This window comes from Scyliorhinus torazame, chromosome 1 (assembly GCF_047496885.1).
Source record: "Scyliorhinus torazame isolate Kashiwa2021f chromosome 1, sScyTor2.1, whole genome shotgun sequence".
Classification (NCBI taxonomy): domain Eukaryota; kingdom Metazoa; phylum Chordata; class Chondrichthyes; order Carcharhiniformes; family Scyliorhinidae; genus Scyliorhinus; species Scyliorhinus torazame.
The window spans coordinates 53,679,766-53,694,090 of record NC_092707.1 but is presented as its reverse complement, the minus strand read 5'-3'; the positions used below and the strand labels follow the sequence as shown (position 1 = coordinate 53,694,090).

The window sequence follows — 14,325 nt, the reverse complement described above, 5'->3', positions numbered from 1 at the left end:
GCTCCTACCTACCCGTTTGAAAAAGGCCTTGGGAATCATAATGGGAAGGCATTGGAACACAAAGAGAAACCTACGGAGGACCATCATTTTAACCGACTAAACCCTGCCCGCTAGCGAGAGTGGCAGCATATCCCATCTTTTGAAATCCTCCTCCATCTGCTCCACCAACCGCGTCAAATTGAGCTTGTGCAGGGCCCCCCAACTCCCAGCCACCTGGATCCCCAAGTACCGAAAGCTCCTTTCCGCCCTCTTCAATGGTAGGTCGTCTATCCCCTTTCCCTGGTCCCCTGGATGCACCACAAAGAGCTCACTTTTCCCTACGCTGAGCTTATACCCCGAGAAGTCCCCAAACTCCCTTAGGATCCGCATGACCTCTGCCATCCACTCCACTGGATCTGCCACATACAGCAACAGGTCGTCCGCATATAGCGACACCCGATGTTCCAGTCCCCTCCATTTCCTGGACTCCCTTAGTGCCATGGCCAGAGGCTCAATTGCCAATGCAAACAACAAGGGGGACAGGGGGCACCCCTGCCTCGTCCCTTGGTATAGCCGAAAGTACTCCGACCTCCGCCGATTCGTAGCCACACTCGCCACCGGGGCTCTATATAACCTGACCCAGCTGATGAACCCCTCCCCGAACCCAAACCTCCGCAGCATTTCCCAAAGATACTCCCACTCCACCCGGTCGAAGGCCTTCTCTGCGTCCATAGCTGCCACTACCTCCGCTTTTCCCTCCACCGAGGGCATCATAATCGCATTGAGGAGCCTCCGCACAGTGCTGTTTAGCTGCCTGCCCTTTACAAATCCCGTCCGGTCCTCATGAATCACCCCCGGGACACAGTCCTCAATTCTCGTAGCCAGCACTTTTGCCAGCAACTTAGCATCCACATTGAGGAGCGAGATCGGTCTATACGACCCACATTGCAGTGGGTCCTTGTCCCGCTTCAGGATCAGAGAGATCAGCGCCATGGACATTGTCGGGGGCAAGGTCCCCCCCTCGTTTGCCTTATTGAAAGTCCTCACTAGCAACAGGCCTAGCAGGTCCACGTATTTCCTGTAAAACTCGACAGGGAGCCCATCTGGCCCCGGGGTCTTCCCCACCTGCATGTTCCCCAATCCTTTAACCAGCTCCTCCAGCCCAATCGGCGCCCCCAAACCAGCTACCTCCTCCTCCTCCATCCTCGGGAACCTCAGCTGATCCAAAATTGTCACGTCCCCTCTTCCCCCACTGGGGGCTCAGATCTGTACAGATCCCCATAGAAGTCCCTAAATACCTCGTTTATTCTCACCGCACTCCGCACCATATTCCCCCCGCTATCCTTAACTCCACCTATCTCCCTCGCTGCCTCCCTCTTACGAAGCTGGTGTGCCAGCATCCGACTCGCCTTCTCCCCATACTCATACGTCGACCCCTGCGCTTTCCTCCACTGTGCCTCTGCTTTCCCTGTGGTCAACAGGTCGAACTCCGTCTGGAGGTTCCGCCGCTCCCGGAGTAGTCCCTCCTCGGGGGGCTCTGAATATCTCCTGTCCACCCTTAAGATCTCCCCCACCAACCTCTTCTTCTCCCCCCCGTCTCTCTTCTCCCTGTGGGCCCTGATGGAGATTAACTCTCCCCTGACCACCGCCTTCAGCGCCTCCCAGACCACCCCCACCTGCACCTCCCCATTGTCACTGGCCTCCAAATATCTTTCAATGCACCCTTGCACCCGCCCGCACACCTCATCCGCTAATAATCCCACATCAAGACACCACAGCGGACGCTGGTCCCTCTCCTTTCCTAACTCCAGCTCCACCCAGTGCGGGGCGTGGTCTGAGATGGCTATGGCCGAATACTCCGTTCCCTCCACTTTCGGGATTAGCGCTCTACTCAAAATAAAAAAATCTATCCGGGGGTAGGCTCTATGGACGTGGGAAAAGAATGAAAATTCCCTGGCCAGGGGCCTGACAAACCTCCATGGATACACTCCCCCCATCTAGTCCATAAACCCCCTAAGCACCTTGGCCGCAGCCGGCCTCTTACCCGTCTTGGACCTAGAGCGATCTAGTGCTGGGTCCAGCACCGTGTTGAAATCCCCCCCTCCCATTATCAAGCTTCCTACCTCCAGGTCAGGAATCCGACCCAGCATGCGTTTCATAAATCCGGCATCATCCCAGTTCGGGGCATATACATTTACCAGTACCACCCGCACCCCCTGCAACCTACCGCTCACACAATTCAAGTAGCTGAGGGTGGTAGACAACCAGATGTGCATCTCATACCTTTCCTCATACAGAGAATTACAAACAGCATTCTCAGCAATTCACAGACTATTGAAAAACTGTTGGCTTGCTGGTAATTTATAAATCCCTAATAAAAATGTGCAATGTAAACAGGTTCAATGTGGAAACTATAATTGATATAATAGCAGATAATTTCCATAAATCTAGCTGGTTCAGTGAATTGCTGCTTTGTACTATAACAAATATCATTTTTTGTTATACAGCACTGTTATCCTTTGGGTACATTACATTTTCTTTTGGAAGTTAGTACAGGAAGTCCCAAGTGTTTTGCATATGTCAGGGCTCCTCAAGTGTCAACACTCAGCATGCCCCCAATGCAGAAAAGTTTGAAACTCAATAAAATCTTAACAATAAAATAACTGACACCATTAAAAGTAAACCAAAAGTACTGTACAATGAAAATATTTAAATCATTGTGAATAGTTGCCAAACATTTGCAAATTTGGAAACATCTTGTTAAACAAAATGCAAGCCAAGTTTGTGTTTTGGGCATAAATTGTGTTCAAAATTATGCTAGTTTTCAGAAGTGAGGTTTCTTTTGCTCAAGTTTTCACTCAATTATTTGCATATCACAGAATATAACCTTCCATGAATCAGTGGATAGTGATGTTATTTTATTAATGTAGCCGAAAATGGTTTATCACAAAAAATAAGCATTTTTAATGAGTCCACTATTTGAGAGTAACCCAATTTTAAATAATTAAAAGTGACAAAAAAACTACACAGAATCACAGTAAATAAAATATTTATCATTTTTTAAAAACATGTCTATTTTTTAATTTTTTCAATTAAGGGGCAATTTTAGCTGACCAATCTACCTTCCCTGCACATCTTTGGGTCGTGGGGGTGAGACCCACACAGACACGAGAGAATGTGTAAACTCCACACGGACAGTAACCAAACTCGGGTCCTTGGCGCTGTGAGGCAACAGTGCTAACCACTGCACTACCTTTAAAAAGGCGTCTATTAAGAGTCTTGAGTAAAAAAAGCATAATTTTAAGAGTGTGCTTGAAGGCCTGAGAATGACAATTAGCAGAAACTCGTTTTGGTTATTAATTGAATCTGAAGTTGCGGCTAGCTTCCAACTTAATTTTTTTTTAAACTACACTTGCACTGGACATAAGTTGCACTTGAAATTCCTTATTCCTGTGGATGATTTGATTGGGGGGGGGGGGGGGGGGGAGAACTCCAGGCCACCCACTTTCCCCCCAGATTCATGTTAATTAAAAAATACTCAAAACTGCCTGCAACGGCACCACCTGGAGCAGCTGCTAGATTATCACATATTGCAGTGGTTCAGGTGAAGAGAAGAATTATTTTGATTGATTTGCACTAACACAGGTTTTAGCGAGTTTTTTCTTTTGAAAGTGAAGATATCACATACTTGTAACTTTTTTGTTGCACTAATATTCCAAAACTAATGTCACCAAAGGGCTAAAACTTAGCAAATACTGGTTAAAATCTGAGCTCAGTGGGTTTAAATGTCCTACTAAAGCTAAAACTTTGAATATAAGTGGAAATTAAGTTTTATTAAATTAACACAAATGTTTGCACCAACATCACTACTCCTTTAATAGTTTGATGTAGAACCAAAGCAGGGAAGAGGAAGAACAATGTCAACATCTGCAAGTTAGATAACCGATTTTCCAGCTGTGCTTGTGGCAAATGGTAAGTTGGACAAATTATCTTCTATTGCTCGACAAGCCCTGATGCCATCTATCTACAATAGACAGTTTTCTGTGTATACTTCACAGGATTTATAGAGCAGTCAATGTCTATCAAAATTCAGTTCCTACCATTAATTTGTCATTTTTTGCAAGCTTGCTTTTTAATCAGAGTCCACCATAATTAAGGATTACATAATTAAAGATGACACTTTGCAGTAACCAACTAATTTGGTCAGTGACTAATGTTGCAGATGGAGGGAAAGAACTCAAGATTTTTACCTCCTTCAACAAACTATAGGATGGGCAACACAGAAAACTCGAGTAGAAAGTAGTAATTTCTTTTTGTTTGTTCATGGGCTGTGGGCATCGCTAGCTGTGCCAGCATTTATTGCCCATCCCTGAGGGCATGTAAGAGTCAAGCCAAACCAGGTAAGAATGATAGATTCCCTTCCCTAAAGAACATTTGCGAACCAGATGGGTTTTGACGACAATTGACAACTGTTTCATGGTTATTGTTAAGACTGTTAATTCCAGATGTTTACTGAATTCAAATTTTACCATCTGCCTTGGTGCGATTCAAACCCGGGTCCCCAGAGCATTTCCCTGGGTCTCTGGGATTACGTCCACGACAATATCACTATGCCACTGCCTTCTCTACTATCTGAAGTGAGATGCCAGAGTAGAATTAAACCTTTAACAGTAATTGCACGAATCCTGTGATCAATGCTGATAATGAAATATACTTTTTCTGGGATTTCATCCTTTAACAGCTTCCTCCACCACCACCACCACCACCATGCTGTCCACCTGCCATTCAGCAATGAATGCTCATACTGTACTGTATTACTGTTGGTCATTCAGGGGTGGGGTGGTAAGAAAAATAAAAACAGGCCTCTTGCATCTTTCATATACACTCTCCCAAATACAGAGCTACACTGAAGAACAGAATATATTCGGGACAAAAGTAGAAATGCCAAATATAGACTAGAGGGCCGAGAAAAGAGATGGGTGTTGGAGAGGTTGCTCAGAAGACACATCAAATTTACTTCCATATCTTCTGCATGAATCCTAGAGCACAGTTAGCATTTTTCTGGGCTACAATTCTAAAGGTCATCAAGTGCATGGTGGGTGTAAGGAGTATCCTGTGCCTCGACGTTGTCTCCTGAGAATTGCAACCGCATTTCTTCAAGGCCCTGATACTAACCGTATTGGCGATCTCTGGATTAATGTGCCATTCAGTGAATACTGATCACGTAGCGTGAAGCCAAGATGCCAACACATTCACCGTAGGTTCAGATACCACTTGCCAAAGCTGGCCACAGTTCAGCGATGCATGAAGCAATATGGCACGGTCCACTATACATGATTGGCCATTGGGTAGCTTCACATAGAACCCTTATTGAAAATGCAAGAGAAATACAAAGGATACAAGAACCATCTTTTCCATTTTCTTCCACGTCTCCCCGGCCTTTCCTTCACCAACCACTGCCAAAAATTAAATTATTCCAACCACCATGAACATTTCCCATTTCTAATCACTGATCTGATCTAATTACTATGTGAGCTTTGTCCTCGCCTTTTCAGCATAGCCATGTTGAAATCTAGACTCAAACCATAGCTTTACAAGCACCAAAATGTTCAAAAGAAAAATCTGCATTTATATAGTGCTTTTCATGGCTTCTATGTCCCACAGAGCTTTACAACCAAAGAAAAATAGTTGCTTGCATTGCAGGAAATTAATTACTTCTACTCAGAAGGTTGCAGAAAAGGGAGCGAATTTAAAAAATGTAATTTTTGAAACTACTGCTGAAGAAACATAACCTGAGCAGCAGCTCTACAATTCAGAAACTTTCACTGCTCATTGAAAAATAGATTACAGGGTGAAATATTATGCCAGACATTTGGCCAGAGCCATAACAGAGCAGATTTTACAAATGCATACTACTGGCATTCTCGCCTGCTAGCCAGAAAGACCAGGATACCCAACATTAGCCATAAGTTCCTAATCTGTGTGGCTAGCAGAAAACAATTCCAACTCCAGCACACATTATAAAGTATACCCTTGCTCTGTTTGTTTACTTTCAAACTGGAGAATCCGTTATGCTTGGAAAATTAAAGGAAAATCGCTTATTGTCACAAGTAGGCTTCAAATGAAGTTACTGTGAAAAGCCCCTAGTCGCCACATTCCGGCACCTGTTCGGGGAGGCTGGTACGGGATCAGGAATATAAGTGAACAAAACAGTTGCTTGTGCACACTCAACTCAAACAAAACATGCACAAGGACTGCATGCCAAAGTGCATTATTAAACTGTCCTTTTACATACTTTCCATTTCAACTCAGTCAAATAGGATTAAAATCTTCTTTCTGTTGTCTGAAAGGACCTACCTGGAATAACTTTGCATATTCATTCAACCTGTAGGGTCATAGTAATGGGGTTACAATCTGAAAAGCACGTGAGCGCAAAAAAGGGTCTGCATTGGAAATTAGCAAGAAACGACTGGTGGTAGCCTTTGCTCAATTACTTCTCCATCAGAAAATCATGAGTTCATGTCCTGCTAGAGATTTGAGCACAATCTAAACTGACTTCAGTGCAGCGGAGTTGAATCACTGAAATTGCCATCTTTTTCTCCAGATGTTAAACTGAAACTCATCTGCTCTCAATGAAGGATGCAAACAAAATCCAATGGTTCAGCGGGGAAGCTCTCCAGTATCCTGGCCAATAATATGTGTTTCAAGCAATATCATTAAAACAGATCATTTGGTCATTGGTCTTATTTTGCTATTCACGTACAGCCAATTTGCTTACATTACAGTGACTACAATTGAAGTATTGCACATTGACAATAAGGTGCTTTAGACATCCTGGAACTGTGAAAAGCACCATTATAAATTTAAGTTTTTTTCTTAATCAATTTGTTCCTGGCTAAGCACAAGAATTCCTACGGAAAAAAACTGTATAAGCAATGATTTACCAAGTGTTTGTCTGGACAATACATCCAACTTGGACAGCTCCAAAAGGCTCATAATGAGAATTAAGGCCTTAGTTTTCAAACTACAGTGGCCAGAGGACATGTTGGAAGCAAATCAAAAAGGAGACCTGAAGATTAAATCGGAATTGTGAATGAATTAAAATCGCCAAAGTCTCAGAGGACCATAAGTGATAGAGAGAGAGAGGAGAGAGAGAGAGAGAGAGAGAGAGAGAGAGAGAGAGAGAGAGAGACTAGTGGGTGTCCACTTTTCAGGTGAGGGGAAAGGTTGAGAAGGCACAGACAAATCTCAATCAGTACAGGAATTGGCTACTGGCGTCCCTCCGCATTACAAACTAGCTGTCCAGGCAACTGAGCTAACTGACCCCTGTCCTGGTGTCAAATCAGGCACCTATTTACATTACCAGGTAATCAATACTAAACCACATACATAAAAGAAAAATTACTGTACAAGTTAAAGTTATTACAAAGTTCTATTCGTTCATAGGTCCCTAACTTAAATTCAGACTTGACATCTTGTGAAAGCATTACCTAAAATCTTCCAATTGAATTCTTTGAAGCTGAACCATTTACATTACATCCTTTCAATGAATGTTCTTTCAACAGCGCCAAGAGTTTTTGATGAGTTTTAAGAAGCAATACTTACACTTGTTTTGACACTTATAACTGAAAACCCATTCTTCCTGACATGGTAAACTCATCATATTCACAAAAGCGATGAATGAATAAATGACAACACAAGCAATAAAGTTTTCAAAGCTCAACATGTTCACCAAACTGGTCGTATATTAAAACGCAAACACAAATTTAACAACATGTTTAAAATTGTTTGGGTATAATATCAAAACTGTAATGAAACAAAATACTCGCAACTTTCGCAAAATATTTTAAGCACTTAACAAGATAACTATTTTTGAGGTGCAGCAACTTATTTAGGTCAATGTGTTATATCATAGTTAATATAAAACACTCATTCAGCAATATGGAAACCAAAACTAATGTAAACATGATTGAGATGCCAAGTCACCAACTGTTGCAACACAAGGGCTGAAGCACACATCAATTTATTTTTCAGAACAGTGTAAAACATATGTCTTCTGTACACGTTTTAACTATGTTAAAGCATAAACAGAGTTAATTTTACAATGTTCTGGAAAACGTTCACATTGTATATACACTACAATGTCATAAAATGTACAGCACAAATCCCATTACCACAAGGTACAAAATAAAAAGTTTAATTTCCTTCCACCTGCATAAGACAGTCGATCTCACCAAAACATTACAATGATTTAAATCTTTATGTAATATACAACAGCGTTGTCTTACATGCGCCTGTTCTGATTTGAATGTCACAGTATAACTCTCCATTATTGACGTGCAAGCCACTTTCAAATTCCCAGTCTGATCTTGGTTTTAAGTAAAGCCAACGTGATTAATGTCCAGAATTTTAATTTGTATGTCTTTTGAATATTTGTGGCGAGTAATTTATCACAGAGCAAGTGTTTTTTTTTTATTTCACCTTTTCTGCGACTGAAGATTAAGTCGTCTTGGAAACTTTGAACATTGGCTGCCTGCAATGTACTACCTGGGGAATTATTATTATTTATCTAAAGGAATGCACCCTCGTTCTGTAATGTGCCAATCTAAATCTCTTCAATGTTTTATTTTAAAAGTCGCCTGTCTACAACAGATACTTTATGGGCCCTCTGGCAGCCTGGGCCCAGTCCATGTTCGTCTGCAAGGCCGCGTCCCCATTTGGCACCAGACCCGCTGGAAGATTAGGCCCGAGCGGGAGGCCCGAGCTGAAGTTGGTGCGTTTCTCGGTAACGCCGGCCCGGCATGTTGAAGAGTAACGGTGGGCCGGCGGTGACAGAAGGCCGCCTGGGCTCGAAGGTTGGACGGCTAATGGGGAAATGGGGGTGCGGGGCCTGTTTATTACCTGCCGCCAGACTGCCTCCCTCCTCCTGCTCCAGTGCCAGCTCCACCAGCACCGATGCCGGGCTTTCGGCTGTTGGGCTGCTTCATGGACATGGTGGTGCTGACGCTGCCGCTTCGACTCACTTCAAATCCCTTAACCAGAGTGGGTCCGGCCCGGCATCCACGGCACGAATTAAAACCTATCCCCCGCCGCCGCCACACCTCCGAGGAAGTCGTTTCGGGGGAGGGTAGGAAACAAGACGTGCGCGACCGACCGCCTGCCTGCTGCTGCCCAACTCGGCGGCCTCCGGTCAGTCAGTCAGTCACCGTTGCTATCGCAAATCTTCAGCCGCCGCCACAACACGGCGAACGGGCGAGAGAGTGGGGGGAGGGGGGGAGAAGAGCGGAGGCTGTGTGGGGGAAGGGGGGGGCGGAGAAACAAGATCCGGGCACGCCTGTGCGGCGCGCGCGCGCACCCACCACCGGCGCGTTCACACACCCCGCCGGCTGAGTGACTCGCCGCGCAAAGTAGGCCGAGCCCACCCTGCCCCCACCAGCCCATCGCTTGGAGAAAAGGGAGGGCAGGCCATGTTCCGTTAGTGACTTGCGGGGGCGTTTTAAATGCACTGCTGTCATCCTTGTCTTCGGCCTCACCGCCCATTCTTCCTGACCTTTGGCCTAGCCGGCGAGGGCGGAGGTTTATTTTTTTGCTTGGGGGCTGAGTGCGGCAGAGGCGGCCGCGGGGGGGGTCACGGGAGGGGGTGTGCTCTGCCTGGGCCGCGGGAGGGGGTGTGCTCTGCCTGGGCCGCGGGGCGGGGGCCGCGGGAGGGTGTGTGCTCCGCCTGGGCCGCGGGGCGGGGGCCGCGGGGCGGGGTGTGCTCCGCCTGGGCCGCGGGAGGGGCTGTGCTCTGCCTGGGCCGCGGGGCGGGGGCCGCGGGAGGGGGTGTGCTCCGCCTGGGCCGCGGGAGGGGCTGTGCTCCGCCTGGGCCGCGGGGCGGGGGCCGCGGGAGGGGCTGTGCTCTGCCTGGGCCGCGGGGCGGGGGCCGCGGGAGGGGGTGTGCTCCGCCTGGGCCGCGGGAGGGGGTGTGCTCCGCCTGGGCCGCGGGAGGGGGTGTGCTCCGCCTGGGCCGCCGGGGGGGGGGGGCGGGGGCCGTGGGAGGGGGTGTGCTCTGCCTGGGCCGCGGGAGGGGCTGTGCTCTGCCTGGGCCGCGGGAGGGGGTGTGCTCCGCCTGGGCCGCGGGAGGGGGTGTGCTCCGCCTGGGCCGCCGGGGGCCGTGGGAGGGGGTGTGCTCCGCGAGGCCGGCAGCCAGCCTCTGCCCTCATTAATAAAGTGGTGGAAGTGCCAACACTCATATTGTGAACGACGCACCTCTCCGCCCGTGACCCAGCCCAGCGGGAGGCGCAGCCGGGCTTCGCCGGGTGACCTCTGATTTTAAAACCACTGCATTTAAATAGCACCTCTCACAAACGCAGGTTGTCTCAAAACACTTCACTTTTGTCATACGATACATGGTTTAAATAACTAGTTTGTCATGCTGATTTGTTACATTGGAATAGCTTGAAAAGTGTAAATCCAGGAACTATTATCTATGCAAAATCATCCAATTAAATTGCGCCCTCCCCCCCCCCCCCCCCCCCCCCAAGAAAATGTTAAATGAATTGTTCTCAGGATGAGGCTGGCAATGCCAACAAGGCTGCATTTATTGCCCACTGCTAGTTACTAGAGGGGGCAGCAGCAGGGTTGCTTTCATGCAACTGAATGGCTTGCAAGGCCAGATCAGTACATAAAAATCCATCACATGGTTAGTCATGTATAGCCCAGGTGTACTAACTGACCATTCTGATTGGATTTGAATTTGTTTATTGTCACGTGTACCAGATGTACAGTGAAAAATATTTTTCTGTGCGCTGCTCAAACAAATCATTTTGTGGGCAGCAAGGTAGCACAAGTGGGTAGCACTGTGGCTTCACAACGCCAGGGTCCCCGGTTCGATTGCCCGCTGGGTCACTGTCTGTGCAGAGTCTGCATGTTCTCTCCATGTATGCGTGGGTTTCCTCTGGGTGCTCTGGTTTCCTCCCACAGTCCAAAGAAGTGCAGATTAGGTGGATTGGCCATGATAAATTGTCCTTAGTGACCAAAAAGGTTAGGAAGGGTTATTGGGTTACGGGATAGGGTGGAAGTGGGTCGGTGCAGACTTAATGGACCGAATGGCCTCCTTCTGCACTGTATGTTCTATGTTCTAGTACATGAAAAGAAAATACATAATAGGGCAACACAAGGTAAATAAAAAGAAAGGTTAGTGTTAAGTGATTAGTACGGTTATAGGAGATGTATGAAGAGGGTCTGTGAGAGCTCTCAGAGAGTTGCCATGCCATCTTAAATTGAATAAATGTCATTGATCTGAAACACTACCTCTGATACTATCTGACCTACTCAATGTTTATAGTATTTCCAGCATACACAGTATTTTGTTTTTTGGTTTGGAGTTGTCAAAAAGGTTTTTTTAAAGGATATTAACAAATCACCAGTTGGGCTGTCAGTACAATCTAGCATCTATCATAGCAATCTTTCTTAACTACTAACCATAAATTACAGTCCATTGAATTCATTTTCTCATTTGGCACTTTGAATTTATGATATCTGGGTTGCTAGCTTAGCGTCATCAGTCTGAACCAGTAATAATCACACAATGATTTAATTAAATCATGTAGTTTTATCACAACTTATTTTAGAAGCCATGTTTTTTCATTAACCAGCCAATTATAGACAATGTTTACATAAATACTGAATAGAAAAATCACAAAATAAAATTACAGAAAATATTTTAACTTATTCAGAAAAAAATCCTGTTGTAAATGTGTATGTCTTTGCTACAATCCTACCCAGGTTCCTCGCTGACCTCTTTTTCTGTAACATTGATGACTGTGTCACTGCTTCCCGTCTTCGCCCTAACCTAGAATATTTAATTTTTTCAAATTTTCTCCTGGCCTGTACCTTTTACATGATCCAAATGGTCTTGCTTTGCCCAACTACCTTTCTCTGGGAATAGGCAACAATTAAAAGTCCATCGACCCCTACAACTATCTGGATCATACTTCTTCCCACCCTACTCCTGTAAAGACTCTATCCTCTTCTTCCAGTTTTTCAGTCTTCATTACATATGCTCCAATGATGCACCATTCCATACCAGCATTTCAGGATAACATCCTGTTTCCTCAGTTGACGGTTCCCAATCATCTCCAATGTAGCAAACCAGACTTTTGACTAGGCTATCCTATTTGCATGTTTGTGTCCCCCATCTCTTCCCCCACCATTTAGAACCATGGTGGGCTCCTTAACTTCATTTTCCACTGTACCAGTTTCCGTGTCCAGCAGAACATCTACAATTTCCACCTCTTCCAGCGTAATCCCATCACAGACATCCTTCCTATCTCCTCTTTCTATGTCCATGAATATGTCTATGTCCATAAAATCAATATTACAGATTGTACCTTGAGTTTAATAACTTCAAACGTCAGCTATAACACCCATTCCTTCAGCAGAAGTGCTGGCACTGTGGGAGTATGCCAACAATTGAGGTGGATGAAAAAGTGCTTTAGCATTTGTAATTAGAAACCTCCACTGAAATGCTGTGCTGACTTGGAGACTGAGTTCTATGTTGCCTCATCCACCACTTTTTCAGTTAATTGATCAATCTATAAAAACTGAAAATACTAGAAATACCCAGATCATTCAGCATCAGAGATTATTTTCTTTAAAAAGTGTTATTTGAACTATTTGCATTGTTTTAAAACTTTGGGTATGTTACCAACCATGCTTTGGAAGCAGACAAAATATTTTTGCAGTAGGGAATTCATCTCATAGCAATTTAAAGAAACACAACTAATTTGATTTAGAGGAATTATTAAGCAACTGCTTGTGATATTAGTGCAGTGATATAAAATATTTTCATCTGTTAATTCAGTTTTTATCTCAATGTGCATTTCTTCTTGCTGAACTGCCTCAAGCAATTACATCAATGCCGTAAGAATTTATTTGAAATCCTTCGTTAAATTAAAACAAACCATTTATTTTTATTTGCAATTGTGCAACAGTGTATATATATATATATATATATATATTTTTTTTTAAAAGGTTACTAGAAAATTGAACCTCATAAAATGAACAGATTGTTACACTAGACATGCAAGCATATTCAACAGCAACAACTTGCATTTCCATACTGTCGTTTGCATAGTAAAACATCACAAGGTGTTTCACAAGATATCACAAACAGAATTGGGGCCATATAAAGAGATATTAGGCCAGATGATCAAAGCATCGTGCAGGGGAGAGGTGTAGCGAGGCAAAGAGATTTAGGGAGGGAATTCCAGAACTTGGGATCTGAGCAACTGAAGGCACGGCGATTGTGGAGCGATTAAAATTAGTTATGTACAGAAACAGAACTGAAAAAGCAAAGAATCCAGAAGGTTGTGCGGTGGTGGGGATGAGCGATTCACAAGAAATGAATTTTAAAAGCAAGGCCATGCCAGATCAGGAGACAATACAGTCAATAAGCACAGGGGTGATGGATCAAAGGGATTTGATATGACTTATGTCACAGGCAGCAGGCTTTTCAGAAGCGTTTTGTGATGGATGAAAGATGGGAGGCAAATCAGGAGAGCATCGGACAGTCATGTCTAGAGGTAATAAAGGCACAGATGAGGGTTTCATCAGAAGATCAGCTGAGGCAGGGGCAAAGATGGGCAACATTACATTTCTATTCAGCTATTCATGCTTCTAGTCATGCTTATAAATCCACTTAAAGCAATTTACTCGGTTGCATGCCACATGCTGGTGAGAATCAGGCAGCTTGACTAATTTTGGACTTAATAAATCCACTTCTTGCCAGTCAGCATTGAGGGAATGAACAAAAATTATCTAGACAATGTTTAAGAAGAAGATATGGAAATACTGACACATGCTAAACACAATGTTCAGATATTTCCTTCCTTACCAAGTTAGCTCCTTGTAAAATTACCTGTTTTTCTCATGGAAGGGAAAGACTGTTTTAGTGGGTTGAAGTATGCCTTCAATGGTTAAATGCATTGCTCAGTTAGTGAAACAAGGGATGAAGACAAGAAAGTTAAAGTTGCCAAGTCTTAGCTGGGGGATTACAGCTGCCAGTCCTGGACTAGAAGGGAAAAAGGCCGGCAGCCATGGTTTCACTGCTGATTGCAATCCAGTGACATTTTTGCTGCAAATGCATGTGCGTGAATAGAAAGTGACAGGATGGGATTTGGCTCTGATGCTTTCACCCAGTTGAAGAACCTGGTACTCACCATGAGAAGGACGCAGGGGGAAGTTAGTGCTTTTGGAACTGTACCTCAGCATGAGGTTGGGTCCTTTAGGAAGGTGAAAAAAGGAATAAAGGTGAATGCAATGGAATGAGGGCAGCATAAAAGTCAACATAAACAAAGCTAGATG

At 44.8% G+C, this 14,325-nt stretch overlaps 1 protein-coding gene across 1 annotated transcript in view; it reads right to left on the bottom strand.

The window, feature by feature from the left end:
- LOC140406342 (ataxin-2-like) overlaps nt 1–9,269 on the bottom strand; it is a 195,925-nt gene extending 186,656 nt beyond the window's left edge. Inside the window, 1 exon segment of the mRNA XM_072494465.1 lies at nt 8,881–9,269. Coding sequence (XP_072350566.1) covers nt 8,881–8,972 — 92 coding nt within the window. The 5' untranslated portion in view covers nt 8,973–9,269.
- Nucleotides 9,270–14,325: the final 5,056 nt, after the last annotated feature.